General features: G+C 49.8%; 1 protein-coding gene across 1 annotated transcript in view; it reads right to left on the reverse strand.

Annotated features, from left to right (window-relative positions):
• Window positions 1–26,079, reverse strand: part of Dscaml1 (Down syndrome cell adhesion molecule like 1) — a 314,095-nt gene that overhangs the window by 23,358 nt on the left and 264,658 nt on the right. The window contains exons 12-19 of the mRNA XM_005378218.2: window positions 20,700–20,899; window positions 20,014–20,110; window positions 19,287–19,415; window positions 12,129–12,296; window positions 11,098–11,168; window positions 6,548–6,788; window positions 3,225–3,371; window positions 1,170–1,325 (exon numbers count right to left, since the gene is read on the reverse strand). Of these exons, the coding sequence (XP_005378275.1) occupies window positions 1,170–1,325; window positions 3,225–3,371; window positions 6,548–6,788; window positions 11,098–11,168; window positions 12,129–12,296; window positions 19,287–19,415; window positions 20,014–20,110; window positions 20,700–20,899 (1,209 nt within the window). The remainder of the gene's footprint in view (window positions 1–1,169; window positions 1,326–3,224; window positions 3,372–6,547; window positions 6,789–11,097; window positions 11,169–12,128; window positions 12,297–19,286; window positions 19,416–20,013; window positions 20,111–20,699; window positions 20,900–26,079) is intronic.

The raw sequence follows: 26,079 nt of genomic DNA on the forward strand, positions 1-26,079 counted from the left end.
GCTCTGAGCTTAGGGAGGCGGGCAGTGGAGGGGCAGGGAGAGGGCAGGGAGATTAAGCCAGACTAGGGGCTGCTCTGGCCCCTGAGCTCTAGGCTGCAAATGCAAATTCTCTCCACCACATCTAGCATGAGTTCCTCTTTTTCAACAGCATATTCTTTGAAGGAACTAGGCTGCGTAGGAAGGAATCCACGATGCCAATGGTGGCTACTGCCTCACTGCCCTCTTCACATGCAATTCTAAGAATACAGCACCTGGCTCAGAGAGTTAAGAAACAGTTAAGTGCCTGACATGGTGGTACACACTGTAATTCCAGCCCTAGGGGGGCTCAGGGGGGAGGATTTCAAGTTTAAGGCTGGCCTGGACAACATAGTGAGGCTCCATCTCAAAAAGAAAAGAAAAGAAAAGAAAAGAAATAAAGACAGAAAGAAAAAGAAAAAAACAATTAAGTGATGGAGGTGTGGGGGTGGGTGGGGTGGGAGAGAAAGTGGACCTAGAAACGTGAGTCCAGAGGTGCATGCCAGGCTCACAGGGCACCCCCTGCTTGAATGGAGCCCCCTGAAAGTGTGCAGCTCTGGGTTCTGGTTAGAAGTTGGCTCTTCTCCAGTCCCTTTCCTTGCTGGATGGACTCAGCTCCTACCTTCGTCTCTGCTGCCCTTCCTTTGTCCACCTCCCCTGAGTTTGGCTCCTTATCTCTGGTTTTCCTCTAGCTGGAAGGGCTCTGAGATCGCAGTTCCAGTTGGAGGCATTTTCCATTCCCTCCCTGAGGGTCCAGGCCTGGCCTGCACTGGAGTGACCACCAGGTCCCCAGCCCAGGGTGTGCTGGCTGATGTTCTTGCTCCCCCACCAGCCCCAACTTCTGTATTGAGAAGAAACCAGCTGCACCTTGTGGGGCAGTGGGTGCCACAGAAAGGATGCCTTTGGGACAGGGGTGCAGGGGAGGGTTTAATTGGTCCGTGACTCAGTGCTTCAGAGGGCACGGGGCAGGGGAAGGCTTGCATCCTTATCTATCACTCCCAGGGCATTTCAACTCAGGTCCCAAAGGCAGCACCTGAATCTTCCAAGCCACATTACAATGGCTCAAAGGGGCAGCAGAAAGGACATTGCTCCATCGCGCTCTGCCCTGGGGCGGGGCTGGGCTGAGCAGTGGTATGGCTGCAGGTGGGACTCACCATCCTCCTTGGTCTGGATGTAGAGCACGCTGCTGCGCACACCGTCCCCAGCCTGCGTGTAGGCCAGCACCTGCACGCTGTAGTTGGTGAACTTCTCCATGCCCCGCAGCTCCACCCGCTCCCGAGTCGTGGTGATGTTCTGCATCTCGCCCCACTCTGCGGAGACCCCATGTCTGAGTGTTGCGGCCCGGCCCTGTCGTGGTCCCCCCTGCCAACTGCCCCTGAACTCCAGAAGGTGAGGACTAGACACTCCTCCACCTCAAGGTCCCTGTAAGCAGATCTGGGCCACTGTCCCCAAGCTGTATTTTCCCCTAAGCGTCACAATCAGGATGAGCCACTCGAAGCTGACTTTGCACCAACTTCAACTAGACAGTCGCCCGTTAGCATTCTCCAGCTCTCCTGCTCTCCCGGAGGCATGTCCCCTCTTGCCACCCACCTCCCTCCCCGGGTGAGGGGCCCTGCACGGCTTGCTCCTCAGCAGCCGTTCTTCCTGCTGCCCAGCTACTCCATGAGCTCTCAGTTCTCACCAGGAAGGGTGTCCACTTGCAGGTGACGTATGGCAGGTCGAGCTGCCTCCCTGGCTTCTGATGCCCCTGGTCTGTCAGTTAGAATAAGGGACTATGTGGCATCTGCTTTCCCCCCACTACGGAGGTCACAGCCAGCCATGTCCTGCTGAGAACCTGCACAGAGAACCCGAGGGAAGCTAATGGTGCTGACGGCCCCACCAGGAAGGGCTCAGGGAGGATCCATCATCCTGGTTCTGCTCAGGACCTTCTCAAAGACTAAAAAATCCTGGGTCAGGGTCCTGTGGAGGGGCAGGGCCACAGGAGGAAGAGACAGCTCCTGAGGCTCCCGTTGCCTATCACTGGCCTTCCAGAAAGACAGGCTGAAGACAGGCCTGGCAGAGATGAGTGACTGCAAACTGACTCCCAGCACCTTGTGGGTGACCTGGGGCAGGGCCGGCCAGGGGAAGGCAGAGTCCCCCAGGGCCCAGAGTGAGAATGCCAGTTCCTGCATGAGGCAGACTCAGTACAGGAGGCAGCTCAGAGGCCTCGGCACAGGTGGCAGGGCAGAAGCTATGCCCTTCTTTTCTTTCCTGGAGGACTAGGGAACCCAGCTCGCGCCATCACAGAAGAAGAGAAGCGCACAGGGGCCTGGGAGGCAGAAAGCTCAGGTCCTGGGAAGACAAACTCATTTCACACCCTTGAGCTCAGCTGAGATGCGGAAGGTTGTCAGTAGACATTTGGGTAGTTTGGGATGCTGGGCCCCTGGCTCCCAAGGACTATGGATTTCCCGGCCACTGAAAGGGATTGTGTACTCCAGCTGGTAGAGCCTGGTGTCTCCATGTGTTATAAAGCCAGTGTGTACCGGTGCGTCCAGGGGAAGGGAGGTGCTGCCAAGGCTGCACCATTATGCTGGGTCTTCTCTTTTTTTTTTTTTTTTTTTTTTGGTTTTTCTCTGGTACCGGGAATGCTGGGTCTTCTCTACCTGCCACTCTCCCCTTGCTGCTATGTGTGCTCCGCCTGGCACTCCTGGGGTGCTCACCTGCACCTGTACTTCTGCTGTCTGTGGCCAAGGGCAGGCTTCCCAAGGTGCCTGTAACCTGGCTTTTGCCCACACTGTTAGGCCCGGGTGGTGCTGGCTTCCTGCTTACCAAACCTCCTCCCTAGCTCTTGTGAAACTCTTCAGTTGCCCCGTTTGAGTGTGGTAGGTGCTCTTGTAGAACAGGGCAGATTTGGCCACCGAGGCCTAATATCAATACGTTCAGTTAGAAAAGCAAATGTGTTCCAAATAATGCCCATATATACTGGGAGCAGCTGGACATCTCCTTCTACCCTGTAGAGAGAGATGGCCCATCTACCTGTCCCAGCTCTGGCCCTGGAGAAGTGGACCCTGGATAGTTCCTTCCCTATTGCCTGGCCTAACCACTGACCCCCTTGTGACCTCTACCTCCACTTGACCTTTGGGAAGATGTTCAGCCCTAACCTTCAGAGCAGGGCCCCCACTGACCCAGTCCCATCACCAGAGACCCACCATCAGTCCCAACAGACTCACCCCCATCCACGTAGAGTGACCAGAAGATGACCCGATAGCCTTTGAGGACGCCGTTGAGGGTGCTGCGCGGGGGTTCTGACCAGGAGATGACAGCTACGTCAGAAGTGATGGACAGGGCCCGGACATTCTCAGGGGGCTGGCTGGGCACTGCATGGAATCGGGGAGAACCAAGTCAGGCAGGGTGTGAGTGACAATACAGTATGTACGTCCCAGGCTGGGCTTTGCTGCCCGACCAGAGGAACATCCCAGTTAGACAAGTGGAAGGACCTTGTGACCTTGCAAGTCTGGAGGCTGGGCCATGCACAAGTCTCCTTTCCTGGAGCTGGGGACAGACAGCTTCATAGAAGTGGCTCTTGCTGCCTGGCTTATGTTCCTTGTGCTTCTTAGATGCTGGGGAAGGTGAGGAACTCTGGGCATAACTCCTAGGAATTCAGCCCTGCACCGCCACAGCCGGGTTACCCACCTCTGCTTAAGAGAGCAAAGCCTGGGAGATCACGCTGGCCCTGGACATAACCGTATTGTAATATCTCATCTGATGGCTACCAAGCCCTCTGTGTCCACTGATGAAGGACCTGAGCCAAGGCCTGGCCCTGGGGACTCCTATGTCCTTGTGCCAAGCTGAAGGGCAGGGCCTCTTAACTAGCCTTGGTTTGAGGGAGAAGAGTTCCACAGAGGCCTCTAGGACTCCTGAGACAATTATCCCTCTGCCCTGTCCCTATACACAAACAGGCCAATATGCGCTAAGACCAACTCAGGTGGCCCATGTGACCTAACCCTCTCTCCAGAAGCTCCCACTGCGTTTCACCTCGATCTCCCCCGTCCTGCACTGGCTCAAGTGCAGCTTGCTCTTTCTGGGATGACAGACGGTGGCAGCAGCAGGCCTCAGGGCCCACCTTGGCTAAGGAGAACTTTGGTGGCCCTTCCTGCTGGCTTCTGAGGAGCCAGGGACAAAGGGAAGGAGACAGTCTGCTCCGCTGTGAATGGGAGAAAAGAGGCACAGGCTGGAGGGAAGGTAATTAGATCCCCTTGCCCCACAAGAGGCAACTCTAATTTTTATGAGCATTTAAATGATAATACATCATCCTAACGATCCTCTTTGAGAATGATTATTGTTTCATATTACTTAGGTGTAAAAATATAAGCACCATGTAATTAGGGACCCAGTGTAATAAACTAATACAGATCGCCCGTTCGAACAAAATGAAGGTAATATAATTATGGAAAAGACACTCTTGCTAAGGCAGGGGCCCTTGAATACCCCAGGAGGAGTGCTAATATTGCCAGGAAACGATCAGGATCTGACAGGCTAACGAGGGCCTTAATTAAGTATGAAAAACTGCTGAGCAAATGCTGCCGGAAACTTTCTTTCCCCTCTCCTCCTTTGTTTTGAAAAGGGCTCCGCAGCCCAGGCTGATCACTCCCCTGTTGGAAATTCTAGGGGCCACGCTGGCCAGGGAGGTGGTGCTGACAGAGGCTGTGTTTTGGCCCTTCTGGGGGATGAGGCCTTTGGGTTAGGTTGGGTGGCGTGGCCTGGGGTAGGGACAGCTGTTTCCTGGCCAGCTCATCCTGGAGGACGTTGGGTCCACATCTTTCATCTGTGCTCCCAGCCTTGCTTTCAAGTACAAAGGGAATAGGACAGAGTCGGAGCAGAAAGAGTATGGGACTCAGGCTCAGGCCTGGATTCTGATCCTGGCTCTGCTATTTACTAGATGGGTCATTCTGGACAGGTCACAACCTCTGCGAGCCATGGCTGCCCTTTATGGATAAGGAATCAGCTGTGGTTCTCAAAGCTCCCTGGACCCACAGCAACATCAGCCTGGCAGGGGAATGTAGTAGAAATGCAAGTTTTTGCAAGTCTTCAGAAGTGCAGCAGAGCTCCAGCATGGCCCAGCCCTCCAAGGACATTTTGAAGAAGCTCAGGCTTGGAACCACGGCTTAAGGAACTGTTTGAATAAATACTGCTGCTACTAAGAGGCGACAAGCTGATGTTCCTAACCCAGCTGGGCCTGTGGCCAGCATCTCCAGGTGGAGGGCCTTGGGGGCCGGTGTCAGTGTGGCTCTCTGCACCTCTCTGAGTGTCTTTCTCCTCTTTTGTGGCCTCCCTTTTTCTCTGGTGCCCAGTGCTCTGGGGCAATGGAAGTTAGCCCCATTCCAAAGCCCAGATTGTGTCTCAGAGGAATGAGAAGAGAATCTCTGGGGATGAGGTGTGACTATCACTACGTTGGAAGCTCCCACACAATTTAAACCTGTAGCTGAAGTTCAGGACTGCCCTATAAGCTTACTATTTTCAGGTGCTTCTGACCTCACACATCCTTTCTCCTGGGGGCTGCATTTCCAGAGGGGAGGAGGGGGAGAGGGCACTGCTTAACTTTGGGAATGGCTCTCACGTGCTTTATTCTGATGGGCAAAGGGGTGATGGCTTTGTTCCCTCCAAGAGTTGGTCTCTTCTTCTGTTGGGGGCAGGTGGGTAGCCTCAAGCAGGTTTTATTTTCGGACCCCAGTTTTGGGCTGGGTTATCAAGCAGCAAGCTTTGAAGAATACCGTGTTTCTTTTTCTGCTTTTTGGGGGGCTTTGACCAGCCTAGCCCCATCTCTGGGGGCATCGAGGCCACATCTCCTATTCTGACCTGGTGCAGGCTCAGGTAACAGCTGGTGTCACTCTGTACTTAGAGAGCAGGAATATTCCCGCTTCCTCCCAATCTTCTCTCTCTGGAGAAACCGAGCCTCTTAATTTACCAAGGAGAGTGTGAAGTTCCTTCTACCCATCAGAAATTAAGTTTTCAAAATTGGGCTGCAAATCCTCTGCCACATGGGTGTTGGGATTTCTTAACTCTGTAGTCTCGTCTCTGGTCCCTCAAACAGATGGAGGACAGGTTCTAGCCTAGAAATACAAGGTTCCCTGGCTTTTGCTCTTTCCCCAAGAAGCTGTAAAGGAGGAGAAACAGGACCCAGGATGTGGAGGGAAGAGCTTTGTCAGAGAGAGGGGCTGGGAGGTGAAAGAAGAAGGGAGATGCAGGGAGGGAGAGACAGGAAGGTGGACAAGTGCTCAGAGAACCTGTAGGGTAGACTGAGGGGCAGAGCATCAGCAAGTGACGGAGAAGGAGCTGCTCAAACAGACTGAGAGGCTTGGAGTGCTGAATGGATGAGGCTCCCTTCAAGGAACCACGAACAAGACAAGATGAGAGGATCCTGGGAGTCTGTGTGACTCAGAGGACCAAGATGAGCCCAGGAGCAAGCGGAAGGACACACAGGCCCTCACTGGCAGCTCTGTCTGTGTCTGGGACAGTGTTGTGGCCCTCACCCCGACCCTGCTGCAGCCCTCACCGTCCTCCAGGGTGGTGGCATTGATCTCGCTGGAGGAGGGCCCTGTCCCGGCCCGATTGAAGGCCTGGACTACCACCCCATACTGGGCAAACTTCTTGAGGTTGTCCAGGGTGTAGACCTCGCTGTCCCCAGTGGCCTTCATCTCCACGATGCTGTACTGCCCGTTGCTGCCAGGACTGTTCTCTCTATAGCCGATCTGATATCCCCGGATCACACCATTCTGCAGCTCCTTCTTGGGTGCCTGTGATTACAGGGGAGGGCCAGGGACAAAGACACAGCGACACTCTGAAAGAATGCTCTTAAAACTGAAGTCAGGTCACGTCGTCCCCGACTCCCATTACTTCTCAGGCTGTTTCCTCTCACTCTTGCAGTCTGTGCTGCTGAAGACTGAGCTCCACTGCTCACACCAAACTTACTCCCATCCTGGGGGACACCACTCACCTGAACACCTACGCTGGCCCCCTGCCCTCTGAAATGCTCCTCCTTCTTCACGGTGATATGAACGCTTTAGGTAGACTGTTCCCTGCCTCTGTACAGCCCTCTGATTATTTTCCAACTTTATTTTCCTACATTGCTTCATTTGACATTCTATAGATTTTATTTAGCTGTTTGTCTGCCCTAGTAGGGTATAAGTGCCATGAGAACAAGGAGTATTGCTTACTGTTGGATCTCAGTAGGGCCCAGCACATATTTATTGAATGAAAGAATGAATGAAGATGAATGAATGAACGAATGAATGAATAGGGATAGTATTTGGCATGGCTCAGGGAAGTGGGGGAGTCAGAAACTTCAGGCAAAAGTGATCTGAGGGAGAGGAAGGTGAGGAATGTGTTTGAATTAAAGAAAGTGTCCTGAGATCCCAGTTCACACCTACTAGGCTGGCCATTATAGAAACAAACAAACAAACAAAGCACTAGAGAGGACGTGGAGAAATTAGGAAGCTTGTACATTGCTGCTGGAAATGTCAAATGGTGCAGCCACTGTGGAAACTAGTTTTGGTGGTTCCTCAGGGGGTTAAACATGGAACTAATCATATGATCATGCAATCCTGCTTCTGGGCATAAGCCCCAGAGAATTCAAAGCATGTCCATTACTTGTGTACTCATGTTCAAGCAGTATTATTCACAATATCTCCCAAGTGGAAGCAGCCCAAGTGCCGACTGGCAGATGAATGGACAAGCACATGTGATCACATACCATGGAATATCATTTAGTCATGAAAGGAGGCACACACGAGCACGTGCCATGATACAGATGGATATTAAAGTCATTATGGTAAGTGATATAAGCCAGTCACAAAAGGACAAATACTTTGTGGTTCCACTTGCAGAGGTATTTAGAATAGGCATAGTCACAGAGACAGAAAGCAGATTTCCAGGGCCTGAGAGGAGGGGACAAGGGGAGTTACCATAAATAGGTCAGAGTTTAGGTCTGGGGATGATGAACAAGTTCTGGCGACAGCTAGTGGTAATGGCTGCACAACATGGTGAATGTGCTTGCTGACAGTGATCTGCACTCTTACATGTAGTTAAAGTAAATTTTATATGCATTTTGCTGCAACTAAGAACAAACATTCAACAACAAACAAACAAACAACAAGCCCCTAGAAGACAGTGCCAACAATCTTCATCTGGCCCGGGGCCCTGTGGGTTGCTATAGCTGTGCTGCTCCAGGCCCAGTGTCCAGGCTGGCTCGATGGGGCTGAAGCCCGCAGCCAGCCCCTAGATGAAGGGGCAGACAGGGCACAGCCACAGAGGTTGGAGGAGCCTGGGGCAACGAAGGACTGACTGTCACCCAGAAGGCCTGGCAAACAGAGAAAATGCCACCAGGGGCAATCTGGGACTGGGAAACATATCCTCACCCAGGCTTGATACAAAATCAGTCACACACAATCCACATGCAGAGAAAATATCAATGCGTAAGCAAGTGCATGCACACACACACACACACACACACACACACACACACACACACACACATACACCAATATGTTTAGAACCAGGAATGCACATGTCCAGGTTCATCAAAACCAACATCCAAATCCACACCCTGGCCCACAGCTGGACACATTTCAACCCCCAAGTAGAAACTGCCTCCTTTAATGACTGGGCTCCCCGTCTATAAATTGAGACAGAGCAGCCACTCCAATGCATATGAAAACAGCTTGAATCAGGCTTTTAAAGACAATGAAGTTAATTTAAAAGCCCACATTTTATTGTACTAACAAATAGTGAGATCAAGAACAATTAAGTTAGTAAAACAGTCCCACTGTTTTTTTAAATTCAATGAATGTTTAAATGAACTGCATTTTGAGCTCACTGTTAACTCAATAAAATGAAGTTTTTAATTTAACATAATTGTTTTGAACTCACTAAATAGGTGCGTGTGTTTAATTGACTTGACTTTTTTGTTATTGCCTGAATAATGTTTCTCTCTGCACTTGGGCAGTCCTATGTGTTAGTTTGTAAGGGGCCAGATTCCTGTAATTGAGTCTTGTATCTGCACATGCGTGCTTACATGGGCATGTACACATACACAGACATTTGTGAGAGACACAAACACACATTCAAGAGCCTGACAACCTCAACTGCACACTAACACATACCCTCCTATTGCATGTGCCCACATCTGCGTGCACACATTATGACATTATAAACACCCTTATGAAATGACATACATGCCCAATATCCAGGTCTTTTGTGCCATGACACATACCTGTACACATGACCACATCAGTGCACACTGACAGAGGCCTCAGGTGGCCATCTGACATACACACGCCTGCATACACACACATATCCACAAAGCATACAAATCTTTACAGATCCTTCCTCCTTCCTTCCTCTTTTTATTTTCTCTTCTGTCTCTTTCTCTCTCTTCTCCCCTATCTTCTCCCTCCTAACATGCACACTCATGATTTAAATCAATCTTAACAATATTTCTCTAAAGCATTAAGAAATCAATAGGGCTGATTGCAAATTTATGTCATAAAGCAAGGGTGATCCATCTTGTGGAAAGAGTCTTAAAGCGAAGTGACTTATCTTTCAAGCGAATCTTTATTTTTCATTAATCTGTTTCTCAGTGCTAAAAAAAAATCCCCTGAGAAGTCAGTCCCAAAATTTATTGACCAGCTGGTTCATTCTGAAGTTCTAACTTTCTAATCAATTTTATTTTTCATTATGAGACTTTGGAGAAATAAATCTGATTCTAAATTTTTATCGACCTCTGGGTCAGATATTGTAGCTAAACATCTCAAATGTTTTACATAGGTGTTCATTCCCCACCCCCACTTCCCAGGTCTCTCAGCCAATTCCCAGGAATTAGGTCTGGGGCCGGGACACAGACAAGACCAAATAGTTGGACTCTGGCCTCACCTCCAGCTTCTGAGGAAAGTTCTGGAGCCCAGATCTGATTCTTCAGAGGAACCATGGTTCCAGAGATTTTCTAGGGGTTTTCAGGAAGGACCGGGTGCCTAGCCCCTGACTCATTTTCCTCTATGGAGGGAAGGAACCAGGCAGTTGCTTCTGTGTATGTGCGTGTCTTACTAAGAAAAATGTTGCTAAGCCCCTCTGACTTTCTTCCATGTTCATGTCCACTTTTTCAAAGAGCCCATAGGGACAACAGGCAGAGTCAGTTACAATCTCGGAAGACTGACCTTTCATGAAGATGAGGCTACCCCCAAGGCCCGCAGTTGAGATGGGAATGCCCCAAGGAGAACAAACACCGACCCTAAGAAGGTAGTCTGTTCCAGAACTCTGCAATGGGCTGCGGTGGGGCAGTAGGGTGATAGGACTACAGATCTTCACATCCTATACCTGACTCGACCTGGCAGCTATAGACAAGTCACCTTGCACTTCTGCATCCATGGCCTCCTCTGACAGATCAGGATGAAAATACCTTCTCTGGTCACCATACAGGAGCAGGGAGAAGGTCAGACAAGTCTGCACAAGAGCAAACACTTGGAGAGTGGAAGGTGCAGAATAATAGGAAGTTATGGACTATCAGCCTGTAAGTGTGCATGGTGGGATATGCCTTCTGGCCAGAACCCTCAGGAAACCATTTCTCAGTTCATCTCTTTTCCTTGCCCAACTGTGAGGTCTCCTCTGAGACTTTCTTGAGTGACAAATCTACTCCCTGGATCTCACCGGTAAGCCCTTAGAAGTAGCTGTAGCGACACTGGTCTCCCCTTCCCCCCGTGAGAGGGCAGTAATTTTCATCCTGATAGCATGTGTACAAGGGAAACTGCATAAAACAAATCTAGTTCCTACCTTCCTACAACAGACAGGGCTCGACAATGGGCGAGTATAGCTGGAGAACTGTCTTCTCCCCTTAGCACTGACACATTCTTCATTCCATTTGAGGCATAGCCCCCGACAAGATGGCCAGAATGGGAGCAGAGCAGAGATTGGTGGGGGGAGATCTGACTTTTACTGTCTTTTCCCTCCACCCCAGATAGGGCACGGGCATTCTATGAAACCAGAGATTAGCAAGCCTATTGGAGTTTCATTCCTGGATTGAGGAAAGTGGGGGTAAGACACAATTTCACTTACCTTCCAAGTCACTTGGATGCTCTGTGAGGTCACTGGCTGCAAGGTGACATCCATGGGAGGTCCATCAGGAGCTGGGGTACAGAAAAAGCAACATAAATCAGGCCTTGGCGGAGCACAGAATCTTATATCCTCACTCTCATCCTCCTGAGCTGGAGGACAGCTGGGGCGGAAGGAGAAGCTCATATATTGATAGCAGAGAACCTTGATTTTGGTTCTTCAAAATCAAGAATTGATGATTAGCATTTGGTATGCTGGTTTTTACTTTATGATTATATGTGCATATATTTTAGAAAATTGTGCATATATTTTTGAAAGTTTCTTATTATTTTGTTTGACAACACCAATAAAAACACAGCAAAAGAAAAAAAATTTAAAGATAGAATCTCACTAGTTATGTAGCTCAGGCTGGCCTTGAGCTTGTGGCCATCCTTCTGCCTTAGCCTCCCAAATGCTAGGATTACAGGCATGTGCCACCAAGGCCAGCAGGAAGATAAATCTTGTTTAAATTTTTCTAAAACTCTACGACAAAGGCCACAGAAAATGATCCAGTGTACTAGGACTGCATCTATTGCAGATCCAGCAGTGGCACTTTGGTTCATGAACTTCATTCTTTCCATGATTCTGGCTGCAAATCAAATTTCCCCACAAGGTCAACATTGAATCTAACCATTGAATTTGATCCGGTCCTCATCCAATTAGATTTGCAACTAGAAACATGGAAAGAATAAAGTTCATGAACTGAGGTACCACTGTATTTGTCTTTTCCAAGTAGACTGGACCAGGGAGGAAGGGGCAGGACCACGGACAGCTCCACAGAGCCCAGCGTCTAGAGCCTAGCTTAGAAAAGGGTCAGGAAACCAGACAAACAAAACCAGCCTCCAATGATTCAGAGGAAGATGTGAAAAACACATTGGAATCTCCCTCCTCTGCTCTTTCAACCACAAGCTGACTGCCAGTGGACGGGATTGTTATGAGTCCCTCAGGGTCTTTGATTTTCAAGACCATCGGCAGGGGATGCAGGACTGGCTCACCAGCCTCCTCTGTGCTGATGGTGAGCTCCTTGCTCGGCTCACTGCGGCCAATCTTGTTGAAGGAGTACATGCGGATGCTGTACACAGAGGCTGGGTGCAAGTCCACGATGTTGGCCTGATTGATGGTGGGGGAGATGTTACGTGTGGACTGCTTGAAGTCCCAGGAATCTGGAGAGAAGACAACCATTTCAAAGCACATTCAGGAAAATCCAGCATCCCTACTCCACATCAGGTACCAGCCTATGCCACTCTTAACTGGATGCTGTCCAGTCCATCGAGGCTGGAGAGACAGGGTAAATACCTAAACAACTTCACAGGGGGTACAATGGACCTGTCTCACAAAGCTTCAGGTTGGGAAAATCCAGACTCTCTTCTGGCACTGGCCAGCTTGTGAACTGAACCTTAGACGGTGTCGGAAAGATGTTTTCCAAGGTCCCTGCCAAGATCACCATTTCCTTGAAATCCCGGAGGGTCTGACTGGCTAGTTTCTTTTTTCCTGGGTCTGTACATCACTGACCTGTCCTACCTTCTAGATGTCACATCCATGATATAATCCCTGACTGAAGAGGGAAGCCAAGTTTTCTTCTTCCTTTGCTTTTCTCTGTGTGGTTCTATATTTCCCTGCCTTGTGCTATTGTGAGGTGGTGGTCTTGAATATTATGTGTCAGCGTTGGAGGGAACAGACCAAGTGCCAGAGGCCCTAGCCCTACTCCACCATCTTTCCTAGGCCAGCAGGGAAAGGATAGGTCTCTGAGTCTTACAGATCAGGGACCAACAAAGGGATTAACATGTTCATGATTCATCCGAGGGGAATGGCAGTCCATTCCCGGACTAATGTTTAGCAAAACCGTAGAATGTGAAACTACCAGATAAATGCCACTCAGGGATACTGTGACTGTAAACATCCTGCATCTCCAGAGTAATCCAGTCGTTCATTCAAAATATGCTTGCTGTGTGCCTACCAGGGGATTCCAGAGAAAAATGGGAAGTGGTTGCAGTTACAGCAGGGGCTCAGCTAGGACCTTCCAAAGCCAGAATTCTTAACCAGATACCTTCGTTGGCACTTTGCTTTGAAAGGAAAAAAAAAAAAAAAAAAGCCAAAGCACAAGGAAACAAGCTGATAGTAGGGCTTAAAAGTGTTCCTGGGGGGCATGTCTGGGTATCACTATTCAGGCTAATTTTCTACACTTTTTAAATCCACTGTAGAGCATCCTGAAAAATTCTCAATAGAAAAGATTAAATTGTATTCACAACAGTTTAATTCCTAAAGCAGGAAAGGAGGCTAGCACATTTTAGAAAGACTTTAAGAAGATATATTTTTAAGGCTAATGCCTGATGAATCAGGAGGATCCTATTTTCCCCAAACTCTGGTTAACCGAGATCCTCATGCTTTTTAAAACACCGCTCTCAGCTGCGCAGGCTCGGCATCTGTGAAGGGCACCAGCCCAGCTCCCATCTGTAGTTTTGCATTTAATTCTCTGGTTGTGTGAGCCAAAGGAACAAAATGGCTGGCTGCTGATGCTCAGAAACACATTATTTTCTTCTTGTCTTTAAAAACACCCCAGTCACCCAGAGAGTCACTCTGTGGCTCATAGGTTAAGCCAGAATTGCAAATATGCAGGCTCCTGCCTGCTGGGGACACCTCTTTGGTTTGGGATGGAATAGGCTAGTAACGTGGAGCAGGTGCTCACTTCTCTCTGTGGCATCCCAGGAGCTGGTGCCAGCTCACAAATCACATTTGATTTGCCCGTGTTTATAGGAGAGGGGGAATGATCAGAAGTCAGTGCATTCATTTTTGATGAGTGCAGGCAGAGGCAGGAGGCTCATGGGACGTGTCTGGAAACAGAGGAGCTAAGAAGAAGCGGCACTAACATTTCCCAGGCACCTGTGATGTGCCCGGTGCAGTGATGGACAGCTCGAATGCTTGCCATTACTCCTCACACCTTCCTGTGACGTCAGTGCTGTGTCTCTGTGTCGTAGATGACTTCTGCATCTCCAAAACCAATTTCCCACTTAACCTCTCAGGTGTGTTCAACACTGAGACTTCTCTCTTTTTCTTGGAATACTCTTCCCTTGGCAGCTTAATAAAAGTTTCTTTTTTTTTAATCTTTGGGGTCAGGTTTTCTATCTCTTTGCAGCTGGATCCTTTTCTACCTGCTACTGATGGTGAGAGCTCCCCCAGATTCCATCCACTCCTCTCCTCCTCTCGTGCTGTGCACTTTTCCCACTCATGGCTTCTATTTCCATCTACACATAGGCAACTCCCAGGTCCCTGTCCAGCCTAAAACTCAACATATCCAAGACAGAGTTCTTGACTGTACATCCAGTCAATCCATCTCCTTCCTGTGTTCCTCATCTTGGACTGGCAGCACCATCCACCTTGTGTGCCACAAAGTTTGGTGTTATTCTGAACTCTTCCTTTTCTCTCCCTTGCTATCAAGCCCCATAGCGTTTGTGTCCCCTGTAAGTTCTCAAATATCACCACACCCCTTCACCTCCATACCTCCCCCAGGCCACGCCACTGCCATCCCTCATTTGGATTAGTTGAAATGACTACCTCACCAGCCTCCCAGCAGCCAGTGCGTGTCCTTTGTCCCCTTCCACTTGTTCTGGGTGCTGTAGCCGTCATTCATTCTGCAAAGCGGACTGAGCCCATCTCACAGGGCGAGCGCTCCATCTTGCCCTTAAAGTGGTTCTCCCAAAGCACAAGTTGGATGTTGCCATCCCCTCACATAAAATTCTTCACGCATCTCTCTTTTCTACTAGGATAAGGGTGAAGTTTCATACCACGACCTGAGCCCCACATGAGCCCCACCTGGCTCATGCTGTCAGTCACCACTCTCCTGCAGCATTTTGAGCCCCTTCATTCCGCAGTATCTCTTTCCAGGCTCCTCGTTCCAGGGGCACTGCCCAAGGAGCTCTGTCTAAATCTCAGATCCCACCCTCGACACATACTCTGTCAGTACTGGAGACTTCAAACCTGTTGTTGGTGTTACATCAGAGCCATTTTTCTGTGTCCTTTATGTTGAATGTGGAGCTCCACTGCATTTTGTAGTCACTAAATACTCTTCGCCTTTCCTTTCCTTGCCTCTCACTCAGCTGCCAATCACAGGAAGATGGGGGAGGGGGTGTCCTAGAGAGAGCTCCTTTCTTTTTTGCCAGTAGTTTGTAGGTGGATTTGACCTCGTGTTCCCAAATCATCTTTGATGTTAGCGCAAAACAACTCTCTCCCCACAATCCTTCCAGGCTAATGCATCAGAGTCAAATCCGGAGGGCTCTAGCTGATTTTCCCCAAACTTGATCACTGCCATCTCCTGACCCTGAATAGCTGAACTCAGGGGCCTTATTTCTCTCCCTTCCTTTTTCAGCTGTTTCAGAGCACCAAGCCAGCTTTGGTGAATATCGTCTCTTTTAATATTCCCTTTCATATGAGCCTGGCTTTCCCAGATTAACATATTTCATTAAGGGTTCTTTCTCCCTTTCTTCATCAAAGGGTTTGTGATGCAAAATATTCTTCTTAAAAACTAAGGATGTGGCTGGGGAGATGTCAGCACCTTCTGCTCTGTGGAATACTTGCTGAGAGGGGTCTGGGAGTCTGGTTTTTCAGGAGCCACATTCACTGAAGAGGGGGCACAGCTTGGAAAAAAGGAACATTTATTCGCCTGCCCTGGAGAAACAAATACATTCCACATCTCTGATTTTTCCCCCTGCACCATGGCTTCGAACCCCCCATGGCAATCTCTCCACAACACAGAGAAGGAGTTCCCTAGGTCACAATAGCAGGTCATGACCTCCCAACACCAGCACACGCCTGCTCCCACAGAATGACATACCATAGTGGGCTGGCTCCCCCCACAGCGGACAGCATAGCCCCAAGCCAGCTCGCCCATGAGGCAGCCTGCTGGGCTTGGAGGGCCGTCCTCAGATAATCTATCCTCACTTCTTGCTTGGCAAATGGGGGCAAAATGTGGTGTCTGCATTTTTAAATCTGCACAGCACCATCTGATAGATTTGTGTGGACGGTGCTATTTATCATTCAGCATTCATGTATTATTACTCTGCTGCCTGGGGCCTGGAGAAGTCAGCATGAGCAGGATGGCTTAGAAAGGGCAGGCTTGGTAATTTCCCTTGGAAAATTAGCACGATGAGCAACATGGCAGAAAATCCAGCAAAGGAACAGGGTGGGGAGGGGGAGCACAGAAAGCAATTGGGCGCAGATGCTGTGGTCTGGGGTACGAGGAAGAGAGGAGGGGGATGGAGGCACATGGTGGAGACCCATGAAAGTTCGGATGGCACCAGGCATGTCTACATGTCCTCAAATCCTCACAATGCCCATGACAATGAAGTATCACCGTCTCCATTTTATAGACAAACAAGGTGCCCCCAAACCTTAAATATTTGCGAAAGATCAACTCAAGTCTTTGGTTTTGGGATTGATTCTCACCCTGTACTCCACAGGTGCAAGGACGGGTACTTAGCCACATATATTCATACATATCCACATCCCTCCTCCTTTAAGTCATCCTTCATCCCATGGGTACCTTCCTCAGGTCTCACGCAGTACAGTATATTACCCTTGATTGCAGACTGCTGAATAATGGTTCTGAATGTGTGTGTGTGTGTGTGTGTGTGTGTGTGTGTGTGTGTGTGTGTGTGTGCAGTGTGTAGTGTATGTTCTCACTTCAACTGTACTGCATGTCCAAGGGCAGCAGTCTGTCTCTTCTTTCTTTTCCTTTCTTTACCACATGGCTGGTGCATGATTTTGCAAAAAAAAAAAAAAAAAGGCACTCAGTCCATGTGGCTGACTGACAAACATATTTCAGCATGCAAGTCCCACGGGACTCAACATTGCCACATGAGGTATTTGAGTTAGAACGGGAGAGCGACTTAGCACTGAAGCCTCACTTGAGCTTCATGCTACCTGCTTTCTTGAGGCCTCCAAGCAACCCCACAAGGCAGGCATTGTTTCCACTGCACAGACGGAAGCTGTGCTGTGCTCATGGCCTCTGCCTGCCTCCAGTGACAGCACTCTGGATTGCTCACAGGAGGGCTGTCCTGCAGGGGTCCCACCCACAGGTAGGGCAAGGAGTGGCCGCCTTCTCTGAACTCTGGTGCTGCAGTTTCTTTCCTTACCTGTGCTAAACCCTTGTGGTAGGGAGAGTGTCCAGTGGAGCTGTCATCATCCCCCCTCTCCCCCGCCCACCTGTCCTGCTGGCTCTGGGCTGTTGCTGCCCTCTCTCCTGCAGGGAGCCTGGAGAGGTTAGCGGGAGACATGTGAGGAGAGCTTTTTCCCTGGCTGCTTACCCTCTGCATTGCCCAGCTCCCCAGACGTGTGATGTTCTCTGCGGCACCCTGCCGAGAAGCCCTCAGGACAGCTTTCCACACGCTGGCATGGTTCGTGGTGGTGGGGTGGCACACGGGTGGCAGGGCAGCATGGGGGAGGAGGGAAAGGATGGAGGTGGAGGGGAGCGAATGACAGCCCTGGCACCTACTCACCTCGATGTGGTCTGGGGGTGGGGTGGGGAGATGGAGCAGCACTGCCACATGGGGCTGATGGCCCTTCCTGTTTGGTCTTGGGCGGCTGTGCCCAGCCCCAGGATCTCTGAGATGCGTGGACAGGCACACGCAGCCTCTCTCCCTCTGTGCCCTTCTCTCGTCACTTCTCCCCAGCTGCAGGCTATGACAGACTGTGTTTATCTCTTGGACACGAATTCTTGCACTCACATCCTCCTTCTTCCTAAGGTGCCATGTTAGAGGCTCATGTCTCTACTTGGGAGCTGAGACGCTGCTAGCTCAGACTTTCCTCGACAGAGTAAAAGCTTACCTTTTTGCCTCCCTCCCAACCATGTCCTAAAGTACTTTTATAGCCTTAGTGCCCACAAACTATATCTACGAACCCTGGGCTGGGGCTACCACACCTCTCTACCTTGCTTCAGCCCTGCCAATCTGTTTTCTCCAGTTGGTGGCCCCATTGTCTTTCAGTCCTCTAGACTCAGCTCAGTGAAGCTTCTACAAGGGGCCAGAGAGATGCCTTTCCTGATGACCCTTGCTGGCCGCAGCATCTCCTCTGTCCTCTTACACTTAGGATACAACCTGGTAGCTGAATGTAACTAGACTGGAAGACTCTGCAGGCAAGATCCCCTGTAGCAACCAGTATCAGAGATGACCACGCAGCGCCGTGGACAAAGTGACTCCTCAAAGGGGTGTGCACACCTCAGAGATGAGAAGCTTTCCTGCATCTCACTTCACCTCTCTCAACACTACAAGCTCAGTATCCACAAGTGGGTGGCCTTATGCTTGGTGCTGGGGATACAACGGGGAATAGCACTTGACTGATCAAAGCAGAACACAGCTGGCCAGCCAAAACCTTGTGCTACCTAAGTGTGAGAGGAAGTCGCCTGCAAGACTATAAGAGAAAACCCAGTAAGCTAAGAGCAGCAGAAGAACTGGGGTTGGCAGGGGAGTGGTGAGGAGGGTTGAGTTGTCCAGATTCTCCCCGTTGCATTTCTTAATGATTTTGAGATGCTGATATTGACTTATTGTACTGAATTCAAAAGATACACCAAGATCCAGAGTGAGAAAAGTTTTCTTCTCACTTCTGCCTAGAAGCTATGCAGGGACCCTCTTGTGCCCTTTGATGCTCCCTGGTGCCACTCCTGCCACCTGGCTATGGGGCCCACCACGGTTTCCCAGCCACTTGGAGCCTAGCATTCCCTCTGCCCCACAGGACTTCACAGAGGCTGGGCTGCCTCCCAGAGCTAGCTGGGCCAATTCTTTGACCTCTTGCCAAGCCAGAAGCACCCAGATGACCAGGCAAACTCATGATGTTCCCACAGAGAAAGCCCGCAGCCCTGAGCTCAGCCCCTTTAAATTGCTTTAAAATAGATCACCCTTGAGAAGCTTGTCCCAAGGACAGTCCTGGAAAGAAATGGCAGATGCCCCACCGTATCAGCACTCAGTCTGCATCCTGGGTTCCTAACCTGGCCAGTGTTCCTCCCTTCAAAAGCCACGGGTGCTTGTGGACTGGAGGGTGTGGGTGTGTCTGTCTTACATGGGCACTTGCAGGGGCTGCCCCACCATAGCAGCAAGGGCAGCGTAGGGTGTACGATGCCAGGGGTCACGGCAGGCTTGCCTCTTGCCTCCTGACTCAGTACCCACCTGATTTGTTCTTGTACTCGATGTCAAAGCCTGTGATGATGCTGTTCCCGTCGAATCTCTGGGTCCAGCGCAGGTTCATGCTCCGGGCCTTCACCTCCCGGATCTCCAGCTCTGGGGGGTCAGGGGGCTCTGGAATGTGGCAGGAAAGAGGACAGGAGTGAGAAGAGCAGCGGGGAGCTAAGCCTCCTACTTAGCCCTGGGGGGTGATGTTACGCATGGTCTAACCAAGGACCTTGGAGCTCTGGGGTTAGGTGGTGGTTGGGGCTGGAGGAGGCCAGTAGCCTGGCTCAGAGGCTGAGGAGCCTAGCTTGGTGGCTTGGCCTTGTGTCTTCTTGGCCTGTGGGAGGCCAAAGGCACGTATCCTTTTGGCAGGGACTCCTCAGAGCCTCCGGCCTGTGTCTCCTCCCATGCAGTGTTCCCAGCTTTCCCAGGCGACTTTCCCTTTCCATACCTCCTCCCCTGGTCTACAACCAGGAGACTTCTGGGCTCGGCAGTGCCCTCTACAGGAGCTGTAGGCATCACAAATGGTTGCTGTGCATGGTGTGTCTAAAAAGGACCCATCTTCCCACTTTGGGCAGGAGGGACGTGGAGGGAAGCTTTTCTCCACAAGGCTACCTGCCATTCTCCACGGTGGCGTGAGTGATGTCCCTGCTTTTTGAGGTGGACTTGGCTGTGGACTGCTGAACCCTAGGGAAATAGGTTAAGAAGGTAGGGTGGGGAACTGTACCTTGCACAGTGAGCTGGATCAAGCCCCGGTCTTCCCCATACGAGTTGATAGCGTGGCAGCTGAAGAACACAGAGTCCCCACGGTCAGCTGGCTTCAGCTGGGAGGCAGCCAACAGGGGTAAGAAAGGGAGGAAATGGGAGAGTCTTTTAGAACCAATCAGCAGATGGGGGCCACCCAGGGACATCAACAAGACCATCTTGTCCTGCAAGGAGGACCCATAGAGGACTTGGTCAAGGGCTTCTCTTCCTAGAGAGTCCCAAAGAGCGTCCCTAGACAGCCCCATGCAGACAGCCTCATCCTCTGCTGTCTTGTCATTCGGGATTTGATGTCAAAGCCAGACCTGGACCCAGGCCCTTGCACCAGTGTCCCATGCAGGAAGGGGAGGTGGAAGGGAGGGGCTAAAGGGTCCCAGGAGGGAGAATGGAGCCCACAGTTCCAGAAAGGAAGGAGGGGTGGAGGAACCCACAGCTGATGACCATGATGTCAGAAAGAAGTTACAGTGAGTTTCTGAGTAGAGGTTGAGTAGAGGCTCCTGGTGGGGAAGGGAGATGAGTGGGAACAGGTAGGTACTTTTTGTGTGAGGCAGGGGTCCAAGACTCCCCTTTTTTCTTCTTTGGGTACAGAAGGAATGTGGTGGGCTCCCTACTCCCTCACAGTGTCCCCAGGACCTGGGGCTGGGCGCTCACCTTCAGTGTAGAGACAACCTCGTCACCATTGTCCTTGGTGGCAATGGCATATCGCATGACTCTGTCGGGGTCGATGACCGTGTCTCCCTTCTCCCAGCGGATGATGATGGGCCGCTCTCCCCGCGCCGTGCAGTTCAGCTCCTTTGCCTGGCCCTTGATGGCGATGGTGGTGTTGGGGTGGGAGGTGATCATGGCCGGGACTGGGGAGGGGAGGAGGCGCAGGGGGCTGTGAGGGTCTCAGGGCCAGCCTGGGGGAGGCGCACGTGCTGCAGGAGCCCCTCCCTCAGCTGCCCCCATCCGCGCCGGGGACAGTGGCCTCTTCACCTGGGCTTCTTACATTCCCTGGAGCTCTCTAGTGACACCAGTCAACTCGGTTTCAGGATTTATTATTATTATTATGAACTATTATTATTATTATGTTGGTACTGGGAATCAAACTCAGGACCCTGCACTTGCCAGACAGGCGCTTGTGCCACTAAGCTATATCCCTGGGCCTCAGGGTTATTTTGACATGCACAACATACATAGAATTAAAAAAGGAAACTGGTTATATAGAAATACCATTATGCAAATGTTAAAAAGCAAACTTTAGATATTGTATATCACACAGAAGGGTGATGGAAAAATACAGTTAGTGTTTAAATTTAAAAACCTTATTATAGGGAAAGACATTGCCAAGAATGATGGGATATGTGTGTTCAAAGTGAGGGGGAATATTTTGAGGGGGATTAATGGTAATGCATCTTTTACTGCAATAAATTAAAAGTTTAAACATTCACTATAATTTTTCTCATCACACACACCTTGTATGAGTATGTGTTCTTCTCTATTGCTCTTTATGAAGTAAGATCTACTGGTATGTCTTACAATTACTGTGTTATTTTTACCATGCTTTTGTAATAGTGATGAGCAATGATATTTCGAGATATCTGCACCAGATGTGATTGGGCATGAAAATATCTCTGGACTTCTATTGTTGATGCAGTCACACATATTGTAGCTGCTAAGGTTTGAGACATTTATTCACAATGGAAGGACATGCTAAATTTCAGTTTGAGATTAATAGCTCTGCTCCAAAGCCAGGGCTCCACTTGGTTGAACAGTGAAGCCTTGTTTATTCCTACCTTGTACTAACAAAATACTTTAAGAAGCCCCCTGAACAGCATCACTGTAATCAAAATCTTCTGGCAGGGCTAACAGGTCCTCCACCTCACCCCGTTCTGAACTCTGACCCAAGGAAATCGCCAAGAAGCCACCAAAGCCCTGGCAGGTCATCATCAGGAAATCCCTCCTGCTGGCCTGACAAGAAACATGTCAGCCATGGGCCCCTTCTTTGAGTTGAGCACTTGGCCAGCAGCTGGGGGATGGCGAAGGCAGGGGAAAGACGGTGGGGGACCTCAGGGGAGTCCCCCGCTTCCTCTGTGCAACTCAGTGCTTTTGAGTATAGCATCACAAGCCTGGGCTTGGAGGAGGCACACGACAATGAATCCGGGTCTTTGCTTCCTAGAAGGACAGGCAAGATAGATGCCTTCCTGGGCAGCATGAACTCAAGGAACATCTGAGGAGTTTTCCTGGGCAGGGTGGTGTGAGAAATTCCCTCTGGCTAGGAGCACCTGGGAAGGTGTACTCCATCCATCCTATGAGCATGCCTGTACCAGACCTTGCTGTGGTTTCTGGATTGGCAGGGAACAGGAGGTACAAGGCCTCTGAGGTCAGGGAGTGTCACTCAAGGTGAGAATAGACCACAGAGCAGTGGCTGCAATCTGTAGTGGTGACACCATGCCAGAAGTGCAGGTGCCCAGTGTGTGTGGGGCACCACATAGTAAATGGGGAAGGAGCTGCCCTTGGCTGCAAGAATAGACACTCCCCATTCCACCCCGCCTTTGGGGAAGAGCCCTGCCCACACTGGGTTCTGACAAGCTCACTGCAGCCCATTTCTGTACAGCCTGGGAAATGGTACCAAGGGGGTCTGTGTTCTCTCCCTGAATGGGGCTTCTGATCCACCCCACCCCCAGTGCTGTGTCTCTGCTCCACTTCACTGGCTAGCCCTGTCTCCTCTTTCCTTCCCAGGGCCCTCAGGGTTTCTCCCCCTTCCTGCTTTAGAGATTTGCTCAGACAAAGTTCTTCCTGCAAGCTCTCCAGGGACATCTGACTTTTAGGGACAAACACGCCTTTGGAGACAGGAAGAGAGCTATGGAACTGCAATGGTGTGACCTGAGACAGCAGCTGGTGGGTGAGGGGACATTAAAACAGGTGTAGAGGGATGAAGGGTGGCTTTTGGTGCCCTGAAGTCACACCGTACAGACTGCCACATCCTCTGCTGTCTCGTCATTTTGGATTTGATGTTGAAGCCAGGCTTGGCCCCAGGCCCTTGCACCAGTGTCTCAGCACATTCCCCAGCTCCGGCTCATCAAATAATGAAGCAGATAAATTTTATAATGCACAGCATTACACTAGGATATACAATAAAATGCGAAAGACAAATAACGAGGTGCAAGTTATAATGAAGAAAAAGCCTGCAGTCAGAGACATCGGAGTATGAATTATTGACTAAGGTTTTACACTCTCAAGGATGTGTGGAGGAATATTTTTCCATCAAAGATTTGCATAATTCACTCGTATAAACCTGGGTGGAATATAGAGTGAGATTTTACATCAACAAGTCGGGCCTTGCACTGCAGATGCCTCCATTTTTTACTGGAGGATTGAAGTGCTGGGGGAGGGGCAGGGAACGGGGAAGCTTCTGCTCTTCCTGCAATGAACCATCCAGGGCCTGGGACCTGGACCCCTGCGTGGGTTGGGCCAGGTGGGTGTCCTAGAGGAGAGGAATCTTGCCCCTGGGAGGCCACTGCTGGGCTGTGTGTGTGTGTGTGTGTGTGTATACAGGCATACGCGCATGCCTGTATGTGAAAGGAGGGTGCGGGGAGGGCTAAGCCTCAGCACAGGCCAGAGTCTAGGAAACTGAAGGAGGAAAAGAAGAATCTTCCTCTGGTCAAAGGATTTCCTAGCTCTGTGCCAGGTCAAGGCACTTGTGGCACATTTCTGCCTTTTATGCTGGCCTACAGTTACCCGTCTAGGAACTGTGGTGGGTGTGGTGCTCTTGGGCTAGATGCAGTCTGGGGCCAGGAGCCAAACTTGGCCAATGGGGCAGAGAACACATTTCAGACCCTGTTTGTCCTTCAGGCAGGCTGTATGCCTTTGAGCAGTACACAACCTATATATCCATACATACTGGTCCTACTACACGGAATTTTCCAATCAGAGTTGTTCAAAAGCATATGGATAGCCAGGGACATCGGGGTCCCCAGAGAGCCCTGGCGTCTGATCCTATGTAACAACCATGCCTGGGGCCTCAGGCTAGCTCCTTCCACCCTCACTAGCAGGGCGACTATTGCAAAGTGAGTGCCATGCCACGAACTCAGTGTTCTCACTGGTCCATCTGTGGAGAAGAGGAGAAGTCAGAGGAGCCCTTGTGTGGAGAAGAGAGAAGCTTGAAGGGCTGGGGATTAGCAGGCCTGGGTTGTATCCTGTTACCACCAGCCACGTGGCTTTCCGCACCACACAAAGCAGTTGTGAAGACAAGTGAGTGCGTAGATGTGCTACACTTGGCATGCAGAGGCTACCCAGGAATTCTGGGTACTCTGTCTACATTGCTGGTGGAAATGTAAACTAGTACAGCCATTATGGGGATCAGCATGGAGGTTCTGTGAAAAACTAAAAAGAAAACTACCATTTGACCCAGCTATACCACTCCTTGGTACACAGCTGAAGAAATCAAAGGCAGCATACTGTGGAGATACCAGCATACTCATGTTTATCACTACATAATTCACAATAGCCAACTATGGAGTTGGCCTAGGTGCCTGTCAACAGATGAATGAAGAGAATGTGGCGTGTATACACATGGAGTATCACCCAGCTGTGGAGAAGGATGAAATCATGCCATTTTCAGGAAAATGGGTAGAACTGGAGATCATTATGTCAAGCAACATAAGCCAAACTTGGAAAAACAAGTATTGCAAGGTTTCCCCTAATATCTAGAATCTAGAAAAAAGGCCATGTTGACATGAAATAGAAGGGAGATCATTAGACAAGAGTAAAGGGCTTGGGGGATCATCAAGGAGAGCAATGAGGGGACAGATGTGATCAAAGTACGTTACACACAAGTATGAAACACCCAAGTAAAACCCAATATACTATCTAATTTATAAGCACTAATAATAATACACATATTAGGAAAGAGGAATCCTGGGTCCTGTTCCTGCTCCTAGGCTCTCATACCCCTCTCCTGTTCTAAGGAAAGCGTTGGATAAATCCACACAAACCAAGTTGTTGGCTTAAGATGTCACTTGCCAGAATATTCCAAGGAGTCAGAGAGCCCTCCCTAGAGTTACAGAGCTCAGATAAAGACCTGCCCTGCTAAATACATAGCCTCTAGCCATCCATGGCTGTTGGGCACTTGAAACATGGTCCGTCCAACTGAAATGTGCTGTAAGTATAAAATATGCACCAGACTTCAAAAATAAAGGAAGAAAAGAGTGAGTGTAAAATATCTCAATATATTTTACATTGGTCCCATGTTAATATTTGAGATATATTGAGTTAAATTAAATATTCTATTACAATTAATCTCATCTGTTTCTTTTCTCCTTTTTTGAGCATAAGACAACTGGAAGATTTTAAATTATATATATGGCTTGTGTCACATATATTACACAAGTATAGATCATCTACCTGGATCTTTCCTTTAACAAATAGAAAAACTGAGGCTGTACAGGGAAGCAACTTGTCCAAGGTCATTGTTGGCAAGCGGCAGTCTTAAAAAAATGGGAAGGTGGGCATGGTGGTGTGTGCCTAGAGTTCCAGCACTTGGGAGACTGAGGCAGGAGGATTGCTTGATCCTAGGAGTCTGAGACTATCTGGGTAATATAGTGAGACCCTACCATAACAGCAAAAATGAAAACAAAAACAAAAGCAAAATGGGAGATTGCAATACCTATGTTACACCCAAAGTTATTATATGCTAATGGTGGATGATAAGACTGCAGTGGTAGACCTGTACCCCAGTTCTATAGGACTTATTGTTAAGAGCTCAGGCTCCCCAAGAGACACCGTGTCTTATTCTAGGAACTCCACCTGACAAAAGACATGACAAGGTGGGGTCTTGGAAGATGGGTAGATTTCAAACCACGCTGAAAACTGGGACTATGTAACCTGCAGGGAGCAAGGGACTGTATATGAACTCACACCAGGGCATTTGACATAAAGTTGACAGTCACATCAGGTCACGGGAAGGCAGAAGTCCAGGTATCCTGTTTGGCCTCAGAAGGAATTTTCTAGTACCTTCTGGGCTGTAAGGAAAGGGCTGCTGGGAAGCAGC

The sequence above is a fragment of the Chinchilla lanigera genome, unplaced genomic scaffold (assembly GCF_000276665.1).
Source record: "Chinchilla lanigera isolate Chin_1 unplaced genomic scaffold, ChiLan1.0 scaffold00011, whole genome shotgun sequence".
In the NCBI taxonomy this organism is placed as follows: Eukaryota; Metazoa; Chordata; class Mammalia; order Rodentia; family Chinchillidae; genus Chinchilla; species Chinchilla lanigera.